The sequence below is a fragment of the Chiloscyllium punctatum genome, chromosome 1 (assembly GCF_047496795.1).
Source record: "Chiloscyllium punctatum isolate Juve2018m chromosome 1, sChiPun1.3, whole genome shotgun sequence".
Taxonomy (NCBI): Eukaryota; Metazoa; Chordata; class Chondrichthyes; order Orectolobiformes; family Hemiscylliidae; genus Chiloscyllium; species Chiloscyllium punctatum.
This window is the reverse complement of record NC_092739.1, coordinates 141,818,046-141,831,604: the sequence shown is the minus strand read 5'-3', so window position 1 is coordinate 141,831,604 and position 13,559 is coordinate 141,818,046. Positions and strand designations below refer to the sequence as shown.

Genomic DNA, 13,559 nt, shown 5'->3' with positions numbered 1-13,559 from the left:
TATGCCTGGTGCTGCTCCTGGCCCTGGCATGCCCTCCTGCACTCTTCATTCAACAATGGTCGAACCTTTGGCTGGATAGTAATGGCTGAGTGGGGAATATGCTAAGCCAGGAGGTCGTACATTGTGCTGGAGTACATCTCTGTTGCTGGTTATGGCCCACAGCATCTCAAGGATGCCTAGTCTTAAGTTGCTAGATCGGTTTGTAGTCTGAACCATTTAGCAGTGATAGTGCTTTACAACATGATGGAGGGCATTCTCAATGTGAAGGTGGGACTTTGTCTCCTTAAGGATGTAATGTGGTCACACTTACCAATACTGTCATAGACAGATACATCTACAGCCTGCACGTTGGTAAGGATAAGATCAAGTATGTTTTCGCTCACCACCTACTGTAGACCCGGTCTAGCAACTATGTCCTTTAAGACCCCACCAGTTCGATCGGTCGTGTTGCTGCTAGGTCACTCTTGATGGTGGATATTCAAACCTACCACCCAAAATACATTTTGTGCCCTGGACATTCTCAATGCTTCCTCCAAGCACTGTTCCAAGCATGTGGAGGAATACCAATTCATCAGGGAAGATAGTCAATGGTAACCAGCCTGAAGCCATGAGACTTCATGGGGTCTGGAATCAATGAGGGCAATTGCCTCCCAAACGTATACCAATACCAGTACCGCCACCTCTACTGGGTCTGTCCTGCTGGTGGGACAGGACATAGCCAGGACTGGTGATGGTTGCGTCTAGGACATGGTCATACTCCTGGAATCATACTTTACAGACAATGGTCAAGCAACAGCCTGCCATTCTGTCTGACAGCTCTCCTAATTTTCACTAGGGCCGGATGTTAGGAAGGAGAACTTTGCAGAGTCGACAGGGCTGTTTCTGATGTTATGTTTATCGATACCTAGGCCATTGCCAAGTGATCCATCCGGTTTCATTTCTTTGAGACTGCAGCAACTGAATGGCTTACTAGGCCATTTCAGAGCGCAGTGAGAGTTAACCACATTGCTGCATGTCTGGAGTTACACGTAGGCCAAACAAGGCGAGGATGGCAAATTTCCTTCCCCGAAATAAATTACTGAACCAGATTGGTTTATCTGACTTTTTAAAAAAATTTGAATTCAAATTCCACCATCTGCCATTGGCTTTCAAACCCGGGTTTCAGAACATTTGCTGGTTTCTAAATTAACAGCCCAGTGATAACACCATTAGACCATCACACACTCACCCCCAGTACAAAAACAAGAACAAGATAACCAGTTACAGCATTTAATCTCCACTGGTGTATTGTATCCACTTATGTGGCCTTATTGCATCCAGTTCTCAATTCTTGTGGTCAACAAAGTAACAAGAAGAGTTCCTTCTAGTTACACACTTTTCTCCATTTTACTAAAATGGTGAAGACTCAGTATTTGAGGGACAGACAGCTTACAAACATCTTCAGTCCAAAATGAATCGTGGACCTTATCCCAAGGTCACTATATCAGTCACGGTAGTGAAGGGCAATGCAGGCTTGAGGAGCCAAATCTGTACTCCTATGATTCTAATATGGATATTCAGCAAATTTGATTTATTGCATGTGACATTAACAAATGGCTGGATAAACTAGAGACAGGGAAGGCTATCAGCCCTGACAACAGTCTGGTTATAGTGCTGAAAACCTAAATGCCAGAGCTAGCCATTCCCTTTGACAAGTGTTCTAATGCTGCTTTGATAAACATGTAGAATTCTCCAGAGTGGCCTACTTATAAAGAAATGGTCACATTTTCTATCACAAGATCAGCTCCTTACAATCAATAGTAAAGTGAGGAATGGAGCCATTAATTACATAACTAACATCACTGTCTATTTACCTATGACCAGTTAGGATTCTGCCATTAAGTCAAAATATCACAGAAACTGGAAATCTGAAGTAAACACAGAATACTGGAGTAATCTGAAGAGTCATACTGAACTCTAAAATGTTAACTCTGGTTGTCCATCCACAGATGCTGCTAGATCGGTTGAATTTCTCCAGCATTCTCAGTGCTTGTGCCAACTATTTCAGCTGCTACATTAATCAATCGTATTAACTCTATTATACGTTTGCTGATAATTACACACAGTGTGTGCATGCACACAAGAGTGAGTGAATGAATGATGAAATAGAGAGAGTATGTTTCTGTGTTTGTACTCATGAAAAATGGTGACGGAGAGCAGGGGGCTAGAGCACCATCTACCTGCTGCCACTTCACCAGCAATAGGTCAGGTAGAGATCAACACTCCTCCCAAAAGGCAAATCTGCCCTGAACAATAAGCCTCTGGAAGTTTACTACAACAGGTGGGATTGGGATGGGCTACCTTCTTAATCAATCTGTCAGCTGCCCCTTGCCCATGCTAAGAAATCACCCTGGAATAAAACCATTCTCCTGGCTTCAGCAACCACTCTCCAAGCCTTCACAATCCCAACTCTACTCAGCCTGCTGTGAAGGTGCTGTCCATTACAACATCTCATGGATGTGCACAATCTTGATAGTGGCATCTTGGGGACTGACTCTGCCAAGAGCCTCAATAAGCCATACCAACACTGATGCTGCATCAACAGGATGGAGGTTGGCTGTTCTAGGATAAATAGCTAGGGGTGCCATGGTGGCTCAGTGTTTAGAGCACTGCTGCTTCATAGCACCAGGAACCCAGGTTTGATTCCACCCACGGACAGCTGTCTGTGCGTAGTTTGCATGTTCTCTCAGCATCTATTTGAGTTTCTGCTAGGTGCTCTGGTTCCCTACCACAATTCAAAGATGTGCAGATTAGGTGGATTAGTCATGTTAAATTGCCCGTAGTGTTTCAGGATGTGTAAGTTAGTTGTATTAGCCATGGGATATGCAGGCTTACAGAAGTAAGGTAGGGGGATGGGTCTGGGAGGGTTGTTCTTCGAAGGTTTGGTGCAGACTTGTCGGGCTGAATGGCCTGCTTCGACATAGTCAGGATTCTATGGAACTCACTGCTTACCTCTCAAAGATTCACTACCACCTACAAAGCATAAGTGAATATCTACCATGCAAGAAGCTCAAGACCAGCAATTCCCCTGATTGGTGCCCCTACCAATGTCTAAACCTTGGTACAGGTAGACAATCCTTTATCCAAAATGCTCACGACCAGCTGATTTTCAGAATTTGGTATTTGCCAAATTTTAAAATAAGTGACAGTTTAACGGTGACATTTTTAAAAACTTTACCGTAACAGCAGACTCGCTGTGAGTACTCCAGGCCCTGAGACAGACAGCATCAGAGGAGCAGGAAAATCGACGTTTTGGGCATAAGCCCTTCATCAAGGTCATTCCTGATGAAGGGCTTATGCCCAAAACATTGATTCTCTTGCTCCTTAGATGCTGCCTGACCTGCTGCGCTTTTCCAGCATCACACACTCATCTGATCTCCAGCATCTGCAGTCCTCACTTTCTCCTCAGAATTGAGGCCTGCCAGTGATGGCTCACGGCCCTCCACGTCACATCTGAGTAACATGCATCGAGTGGGTGTGGAGTTGTGTTAACCATTTGCACGCCAAACAACCTTGAGTGCGAGAAAAAAAGCTTAACAAGAAAACCTTCGGATTTCGGATAAAGGGTTGTGTACCTGTACACTGTTGCAGTATGGGACAAAATAGCAGCAGCTCACAAAAGCTACTTCAGCAGTAATTCATTAACATTACTATGGCAATCCCTGCAATCTCAACACCAAAAGCAACAATCAACATCTGGTTTCCCTTCATGATGATTTCAATCTGACAAATGTTCCTGAATCATAAATTCCCTTCCTAATATTATTGGGGGGAAAACAATTCCCCATACAGACTGCAGTGGTTCACCTTTTTAGGTAAACTGAGAACAAACTATGATTGTCACTCAAAGTTAATTCACCAAACAATAAAAATATAATTCAGCTAAAAACAGTTTAATGAACTGCTGCATATGGGAGTTACAGTTAAAGAACAGCATTAGTAATACATTATGGTCAATTTTGATGTTAAGGTCTATACATATGAGGTATTATTGATTTTATGATCCTTTTAGTCTCAGTGCTATTTTTATAACTAGTCTTGGTCTTTAATGTAAGTTTCTCAATAAATAAAAAAAGTAACAAGTCTTGATTTAATATTGCAGGCATTGTTTTATCCAAAAGCTCTTGTGTAAAGTGTCTTCAATGTGAAACCCACTTGGCCTCATCTTACTTAAAAGGAGGCCACATCAGAGGCAGGGAATGAAAAATCCCTGATCTATAGAGTCCCTGTTCCCAGATCTTCCCCTTGTTGTTGTTTACTTTGTAATGGGTGTAACCTCAAGCAGTCTGGGTTTATGTACTTCTGGCAACTTTATAAACGCTGGCCTGTGCACCAAATCAGTCACTGAATTCAATTTCACAGCTTGCCATGGCTGGATTTGAACCCAGCATTACAGCCCCTGCACTAACAGTTACAGGTAAACGTCACCTTCATCAACTAAGACCTTGCCTTCCCTATGGTACTTACCTATAGGCAGCACCATTTAGCTCTGGGTGAACTACTGTAGGGTCCATTCCAGCCCAGTGAGTAGCTGCAGTCAGATAATCTTTATTAATACAATTTTTCAGGCTGTCTGGGATGCGACCTAAAGGAAATGCAGAAGGCGTGTTTAAGGAACTGATTCATGTCATTGCACAACCAAATAAACATTTCAAATAAAAGAAACCAAGTACAAGAATTCGCCAATTAGTAAAAGTAAGCAACCCCCTCACATTTGGTATCTGCTTTCATAAGATGGTTCACACAACTTTCAAATGTGTAGGTTTCTTTTGTTCTCTTTGCACTTTGATATAAACCTAGGGGATGATGACTACAAGTACTCCTGGTGTCATGCATTATTTGTTCTACCAATAAGAGGAGCACCATAATTGAAACACAGGAGTTAAGATTCCTGGGGCATTAGATTCAGTTTTGGATGGAGCAGCCTGCATGGACTGGACAAGTTTCATCTGAGCAAGGCTAGGTTTTCCAATAGGTGTGTGAAAAAGAGCTACAGAAGAGACATGAATAAAATTATTGACAAAGTATTGGAGGGAAGCCAGGATAAGATGACAACAAGACAGAATTATGAATATATGTATACTTTTGACTTTGCAATTGAGAATATAAAAATACTGCTATTCATTCAGAGCACTGCTCCTCCCTACCAAGTGAAGAGGTGACTTATTCATAGCTTTAAATATGGACTGCATTCAATTTACGATTTTCTAAAGGTGCTTTTTATTTGAAAATGGACTCAAACACAAGTGACTTTTGCAATTTCTTCTTCATGCTTCTGTAAAGTGCAGATCAGCCATGATCTTATTAAACTGGCACAGTATGCTCAAGGGGCTCAGTGGTCAACTCCCGCTACTTCTTTGTTTTTGTAAAAGGTTTTGATTAAAAACTATTGGTGGGGTCCAGCTCCATGAATGGTCAAAGCAAAATGAAACTGCAATTTATCTAAAGCTCAAAATTAGATTCCCAGACACACAATTTCCAAGCTTGATTCTTAGCAAAACAGAACTGCAGAAACCAATGCTGAAAACTGCAGTAAATCACAAGCAGGTAGAAAAAGCCATGGTTCCAGACTTCAAATATTTTAAGTGGGTAATAGCAGTTGACATGACAAAATATGGATTCAGATCACAAATTCTTTTCTTTGAAGAGCCAAATAGAAATTGGTTAGTCTATGTAGAACCCCAGATGCAGGACATCAGCAGCAGAAAAAGGCATTAGACACACACCTTTAAGTGCTGTATCTTAAAAATCTCCTAGCCTGGTTCTTATTCCAAAATCACCTGCATAGAAATTGGATTTAGACCCAAAACATTAACTCTACTTTCCCTCCACAGATGCTGCCAGGCCTGCTTAGTTTTTTCAGCAATTATTCTAACACAGGACTCTTTATATGAAACCACCCAGACTGACCCAAAGTGAAAATGCTTTCTTCAACAGGTCCACAAACTGCTCTTTCATATGTCTTGTTATTTTGTTTACAAGTTGTACAAATGTACTATTCGGTTTTGGAAATCCCCTCTAACTGTACTTGTTTTGAGCACATGTAGGATTGCTGAGTGATGGACTCAGTGTTTAAGAGTCGATGCGTGCATGAAGAATCCGCTTTATTTAAACCTACAAAAGTTTGCTGCTGGTTTGAGATTTTTTAAAAATGACTACACACAAATACTGATTACACACAGTTAGAGAAGGGAACGGAGGGCTCAGTTCCAATTCATCACTATCCAAAACACTGGGTATACAATAACCCTTCGATTTTTATACAGGGAATCAAAATCCAATGTGAAATTCAAGCATGACCGTCAGTAGCTGGGGTATAATGACATCAGACATATATAGCATAGCCCTCAGTAAGTTATAAAACATTACCTTAATTTCAAGTTTTATTTAGTATTATTCTATGTCTAAGTAACTACACTTCTGCAATTTAAGAAGCAGAGTTAGTTTCGTAAGAAAACATCTTTTGTAGAGCACAGTAAGGAGCTGGGAATTCCAAAATTAATTTACAGGAGGATTCAATTATACTGTACCTGAGGCTAAAAGTCAGTGTAAACTCAGAATCAAATTTTTATGGCAGAGAAGGAAGCCATTTGGCCCACTGTGTCTTTACTGAGCCATTCCAAATCCAAGTAAATCTAATTGAAAATGGAAAAAAAAACAACTGGCACAAAAGTGTGACAAAAAAAAACACAACGGGATGCAAGGTTGTGTATGCAGAGATTGAAAGCAGAAATAAGATTTTCAACACAGCCTATACGATATGTATGTTCACCTCAAAAGAGAGATGAAGACAACATTTCAACTGGCTTATGAATAAAGCAAGTCAGAGAACAAAGGCAGAAGAGTAGCTTTAAATTCAGGAATGATAACTAACCTAAATCTGGAAAAGATCAGAACAATAGTAAAAAGGAATGAAATCCAGTAAAGCTGTGGGGTTGGATGAGATACTAGGTCTTGCTAAGTATTTATGGGATCCAGATCCTGAAAATGAGCTTCTCGTCTTGTGTTATGATGAGAGATTTTTTAAAAAAGCCAAGGGTGTGAAGACAAAGCATGTGGTACCAATATTCTAACAAAAGGAAGACATTTAAGATTGCAAAGACTCCTAATAAATTAAATTCCTACTACATACCATCACGATATGGGAGAGTGTTAAAAAGAAATCAGAAACTAAAAACATAGTGGAAATCCGTAAGGATCCATTCAGATACATGCCCAGATGATGATCACTGATCACATTTTTATCCTGAGTGATGAAATATTAGGAAAGCCAATGCACCACAAATCTGTACTCAACAAATCTAGAGAAAATTTAGTACACAAAAGTCTGGAGATTTACTAGAATTTCCTATGATTGTTATTAGACATGTACAAGCAAGAATAAGAAATAACATTCAAGAGTCATAAAGTCAAAATTGGCTGATATGAAGGATCAGCACAGACTTCCTTATTCTATCTGACTTTCACGCATGTTCTAATAAGACCAAAGACCAGAGACATTGGAGCAGAAGTAAGCCATTAGCCCATGGAGTCTGCTTGACCCTTCAAAGAGATCAAGTCTGATCTGATCATCTTTAACTCCACTTTACGGTCTTTCACCAATAACCCTCAATTCCCTTACAACAGGATCTTGATCAGATGGGCCAATGGGCTGAGAAGTGGCAGATGGAGTTTAATTTAGATAAATGTAAGGGGCTACATTTTGGGAAAGCAAATGGTAACATCCTTGAGACCTTGGAGTGCAGGTTCATAGCTCCTTGAAAGTGGAGTCGCAGGTAGATAGGATAGTGAAGAAGGCATTTGGGTATGCTTTCCTTTATTGGTCAGAGTATTGAGCACAGGAGTTGGGAGGTCATGCTGCAGCTGTACAGGACATTGGTTAGGCCACTGTTGGAATACTGCGCGCAATTCTGGTTTCCTTCCTATTGGAAAGATGTTGTGAAACTTGAAAGAGTTCAGAAAAGAATTACAAGGATGTTGCCAGGGTTGGAGGATTTGAGGTATAAGGAGAGGTTGAATAGGCTAGGGCTATTCCCTGGAGCATTGGAGGCTGAGGGGTGACCTTATAGAGGTTTACAAAATCATGATGGGCATGGGTAGGATAAATAGACAAGGTCTTTTCCCTGGGGTCGGGGGGGGGGGGGGGGGGGGGGGGGGGGGGGGGGAGAGGAGACCTAAGGGGCAACTTTTTCACGCAGAGGGTGGTACGGGTATGGAATGAGCTGCCAGAGGATATGTTGGAGGCTGGTACAATTGCAACATTTAAGAGGCATTTGGATGGGTATATGAATAGGAAGGGTTTGGAGGGATATGGGCCGGGTGCTGGCAGGTGGGACTAGATTGGATTGGGATATCTGGTCGGCATGGATGAGTTGGACCGAAGGGTCTGTTTCCATGCTGTACATCTCTATGACTCTACTGATTAAAACGCTGTCTATCTTAGCCTTGAATAAACTTAACGATCCAGCCCAGACAGCCTCCGCAGTGAAGAATTCCAAAGATTCTAATGGAGCTAGTGAGATGGAGAAAAGGCATGACTAATTATGTTTGTAGATGACTTTGAGCTTTGTTGGGATGGTGAAGATTACTAGAAAACTAAAGTGAAACTCTCAAAATTGGAAACACAAGGACCGATAGATCATAGATTCAATTTCTGGGTGGTCTGTTTCAGCCAAAGCAAAAGGATCAGATTTAAATTGCAAAAATTAGGGGGCACGATGCAGAGAAAGTAACCAAAGATACAGGAGCAGAATTATGCCATTGGGCCATCGAGTTGCTCCGTCATTTGATCATATCGTTAATATATTCTCTTGTCAAGAGGAAGGAGGTGGCTTATGTTAAGATGAGACATGAAAGCTCAGTTAGGGTGCTTGAGAATTACAAGTTAGCCAGGAAAGACCTAAAGAGAGAGCTAAGAAGAGCCAGGAGGGGACATGAGAACACGGTGGCAGACTGGATCAAGAAAAACCCTAAAGCTTTTTATAGTATATCAGGAACAAAAGAATGACGAGAGAAAGATTAGGGCCAATCAAGGACAGTAGTGCAAAGTTGTGCATTGAGTCCAAGGAGATAGAGGAAGTGCTAAATGAATATTTTCCATCAGTATTCACACTGGAAAAAGACAAAATTGTTGAGGAGAATACGGAGATGCAGGCTATTAGTCTAGATGGGATTGAGGTTCACAAGGAGGCGGTGTTAGCAATTCTGGGAAGTGTGAAAATAGACAAGTTCCCTGGGTACAATGGGATTTATCCGAAGATTCTCTGAGAAGCCAAGGAGGAGATTGTAGAGCTTTTATGTCGTCATTGTCTACAGGAATAGTGCCAGAGGACTGGAGGATAGCAAGTGTTGTCCCCCTTGTTCAAGAAGGGGAGTAGACATAACCCTGGTAATTACAGACCAGTGAGCCTGACTTCGGTTGTGGGCAAAGTGGTGGAAAAGGTTATAAGAGATAGGATTTATAATCATCTAGAAAGGAATAAGGTGATTAGGGATAGTCAACATGGTTTTGTGAAGGGTAAGTCGTGCCTCACAAACCTTATAGAGTTCTTTGAGAAGGTGATCTAACAGGTAGATGAAGGTAAATCCACTCCATTCGATAAGGTTGCCATGGTAGACTATAGCACAAAATACAGAGGCATGGGATTGAGGGTGATTTAGCGGTTTGAATCAGAAAGTAGCTAATTGAGAGAAGACAGAGGGTGGTTGTTGATGGGAGATGTTCATCCTGGAGTTCAGTTACTAGTGGTGTACTGCAAGGATCTGTTTTGGGGCCACTGCTGTTGTTCATTTTTATACATGACCTGGATGAAGGTGTAGAAGGATGGGTTAGTAAATCTGCTGATGACACTAAAAGGTAGGTGGAGTTGTGGATAGTGCTGGATGATGTTGCAAGTCACAGAGAGACAGATAAGCTGCAGTGCTGGGCTGAGGGGTGGCAAATGGAGTATAATGTGAAAAAGTGTGAAGTGATTCACTTTGGAAGGAGAAACAGGAATAAAGAGTACTGGGCTAATGGGAAGATCCTTGGTAGTGCGGATGAGCAGAGAGATCTCTGTGTCCATGTACATAGATCCCTGAAAGCTGCCACCCAGATTGATAGGGTTGTTAGGAAAGCATACGGTGTGTTGCCTTTTATTAGTAGAGGGATTAAGTTTGGAGACATGAGGTCATGCCACAGCTATTCAAAACTCTGGTGTGGCCGCACTTGGAGTATTGTGTACAGTTCTGGTCACTGCATTATAGGAAGGATGTGGAAGCTTTGGAAAGGGTTCAGAGGAGATTGACTGGGAGGTTGCCTGGTATGCAGAGAAGGTCTTATGAGGAAAGGCTGAGGAACTTGAGGCTGTTTTCGTTAGAGGTTGAGAAGTGACTTAATTGAGAATTATAAAATAATCAGAGGATTAAATAGGTTGGACTGTGAGAGCCTCTTTTCTTACTTAGTGATGGCTGGCATGAGGGGACATAGCTTTCAATTGAGGGGTGATAGATATAGGACAGATGTCAGAGGTAGTTTCTTTACTCAGAGTAGCAGGGGCATGGAATGCACTGCCTGCAACAGCAGGAGACTCCACAACTTTAAGGACATTTAACTGATCATTGGATAATCACATGGATGAAAACGGAATAGTGTAGGATAGATAGGCTTCAGATTGGTTCCACAGGTCAGCACACCATCAAGGGTTGAAGGGCCTGTACTGTGCTGTAATGTTCTATGTTCTATGTTCAATTTTCAACTCTATTGTCCTGCCTTATCCCCATAATAATTAAGAACCTCTTTCTTAAGCAATCTCAATGACATTGTTACAGAGAGCTGTGGAGGCAATGAGTTCCACAGATTAACCACCCACTGTCTGAAGAAATGTCAGTTCTAATGGGATGTCCCTCCACACCGAGGGCTGTGTCCTCGGATGTTAGTCTCTCCTGCTAGTGAAAATATCTTCGCCACGTTAAGTCTGTCCAGGCCTCTGACTATTCTGTAAATTTCAACCAGACCTCCTCTCATCCTTCAAAGCTGCATCAGGTAAGATAAGGAGTCCTCAAACACTTCTCATGTGACAAGCCCTTCATCCCAGAGATCATTCTTGTAAAGCTCCTCTGGATCTCTCTAATTCCAGCACGTCCTTAGATACTCTCAAATATTCCAAATGTGGTTTGACTGGAGCCTTGTGAGCAGTGTCAGTAGTTTGTCTTTGCTCTTGTATTCTAGCCCTGCTGAAGTGAATGCCAACGTTGATTTGCCTTCTTAACTGCCAACTGAACCTGCATGTTAACCTTAAGAGAATCCTGAACTACGACTCCTTCAGATTTCTGGAGCCTTTCCCATTTAGAAAATAGGCTATACCTCCACTCCTCCTCCTAGCCTCACAATGACCCCTGTGGAACTTGACGAGTCACTGGAAAAGATTCCTTTATTCCCACTCTTTGTCTTCTGCCAGTCAGTTAATCCTCTATCTATGTCCCTAACCTTGTGACTTGCCCCTAACACCAAGGGCTTCTAACTTATTTAGCCAGCCTCCTGTGACACCTTGTCAAAAGGTCATCTGGAAATTCAAACAGATCACATCAGAAAGGGAGGCAAGACAGGAGGGGGGGGGGGGCGTTTTTGATACGGGATAGCATTACAGCTGTGCTGAGGGAGGATATTCCTGGAAATACATCCAGGAAAGTTATTTGGGTGGAACTGAGAAATAAGAAAGGATGATTACCTTATTGGGATTGTATTACAGACCCCCCAATAGTCAGAGGGAAATTGAGAAACAAACTTGTAAGGACATCTCAGCTATCTGTAAGAATAATAGGGTAGTTACTGTAGGGGATTTTAACTTTCCAAACATTGACTGGGACTGCCATAGTGTTAAAGGTTTAGATGGAGAGGAATTTCTTAAGTGCGTACAAGACAATTTTCTGATTCAGTATGTGGATGTACCTACTAGAGAAGGTGCAAAACTTGACCTACTCTTGGGAAATAAGGCTGGGCAGGTGACGGAGATGTCAGTGGGGGAGCACTTTGGGGCCAGTGACCATAATTCTATTCGTTTGAAAATAGTGATGGAAAAGGATAGACTGGATCTAAAAGTTGAAGTTCTAAATTTGAGAAAGGCCAATTTTGACGGTATTCGGCAAGAACTTTCGAAAGTTGATTGGAGGCAGATGTTCGCAGGTAAAAGGGACGCCTTCAGAAATGAGAAAACAAGAATCCAGAGAAAGTGTATTCCTGTCAGGGTGAAAGGGAAGGCTGGTAGGTATAGGGAATGCTGGATGACTAAAGAAATTGAGTGTTTGGTTAAGAAAAAGAAGGAAGCATATGTCAGGTGTAGACAGGATAGATCGAGTGAATCCTTAGAAGAGTGTAAAGGAAGTAGGAGTATACTTAAGAGGGAAATCAGGAGGGCAAACAGAATTAAGTAGAATCCAAAGGGTTTTTACAAATACATTAAAGGACAAAAGGGTAACGAGGGAGAGAATAGGGCCCCTCAAAGATCAGCCAGGCGGCTTTTGTGAGGAGCCACAGAAAATGGGGGAGATACTAAATGAATATTTTGCATCAGTATTTACTGTGGAAAAGGATATGCAAGATATAGACTGTAGGGAAATAGATAGCAACATCTTGCAAAATGTCCAGATGACAGAGGAGGAAGTGCTGGATGCCTTAAAAAGGTTAAAGGTGGATAAATCCCCAGGACCTGATCAGGTGTCCTGAGAACCCTGTGGGAAGCTAGAGAAGTGATTGCTGGGCCGCTTGCTGAGATATTTGTATCATCGATAGTCACAAGTGAAGTGCCAGAAGACTGGAGATTGGCAAACGTGGTGCCACTGTTTAAGGAGGGCAGTAAAGACAAGCCAGGGAACTATAGACCAGTGAGCCTGACCTCGATGGTGGGATTCTTGAGGGACAGTATGTACATGCATTTGGAAAGGCAAGGACTGATTTGGGATAGTCAACATGGCTTTGTGCATGGAAAATCATGTCTCACAAACTTGATTGAGTTATTTGAAGAAGTAACAAAGAAGATTGATGAGGGCACAGCAGTAGATGTGATCTATATGGACTTCAGTAAGGCGTTCGACAAGGTTCCCCCATGGGAGACTGATTAGCAAGGTTAGATCTCATGGAATAAAGGGAGAACTAACCATTTGGATACAGAACTGGCTCAAAGGTAGAAGACAGAAGGTGGTGATGGAAGGTTGTTTTTCAGACTGCAGGCCTGTGACCAGTGGAGTGCCACAAAGATTGGTGCTGGGCCCTCTACTTTTTGTCATTTACATAAATGATTTGGATGCGAGCATAAGAGGTACAGTTAGTAAGTTTGCAGATGACACCAAAATTGGAGGTGTAGTGGACAGCGAAGAGGGTTACCTCAGATTACAATAGGATCTGGACCAGATGGGCCAATGGGCTGAGAAGTGCAGATGGAGTTTAATTCAGATAAATGCGAGGTGCTGCATTTTGGGAAAGCAAGTCTTAGCAGGCCTTATACACTTAATGGTAAGGTCCTAGGGAGTGTTGCTGAACAAAG

General features: G+C 42.0%; 1 protein-coding gene across 10 annotated transcripts in view; it reads right to left on the bottom strand.

The window, feature by feature from the left end:
• The window catches only part of ctbp1 (C-terminal binding protein 1), a 340,616-nt gene that overhangs the window by 10,173 nt on the left and 316,884 nt on the right, over positions 1–13,559 (bottom strand). For all 10 annotated transcript variants that reach the window (XM_072575900.1, XM_072575853.1, XM_072575892.1 and 7 more), the window contains one exon: positions 4,507–4,624. In XM_072575900.1, coding sequence (XP_072432001.1) covers positions 4,507–4,624 — 118 coding nt within the window. The remainder of the gene's footprint in view (positions 1–4,506; positions 4,625–13,559) is intronic.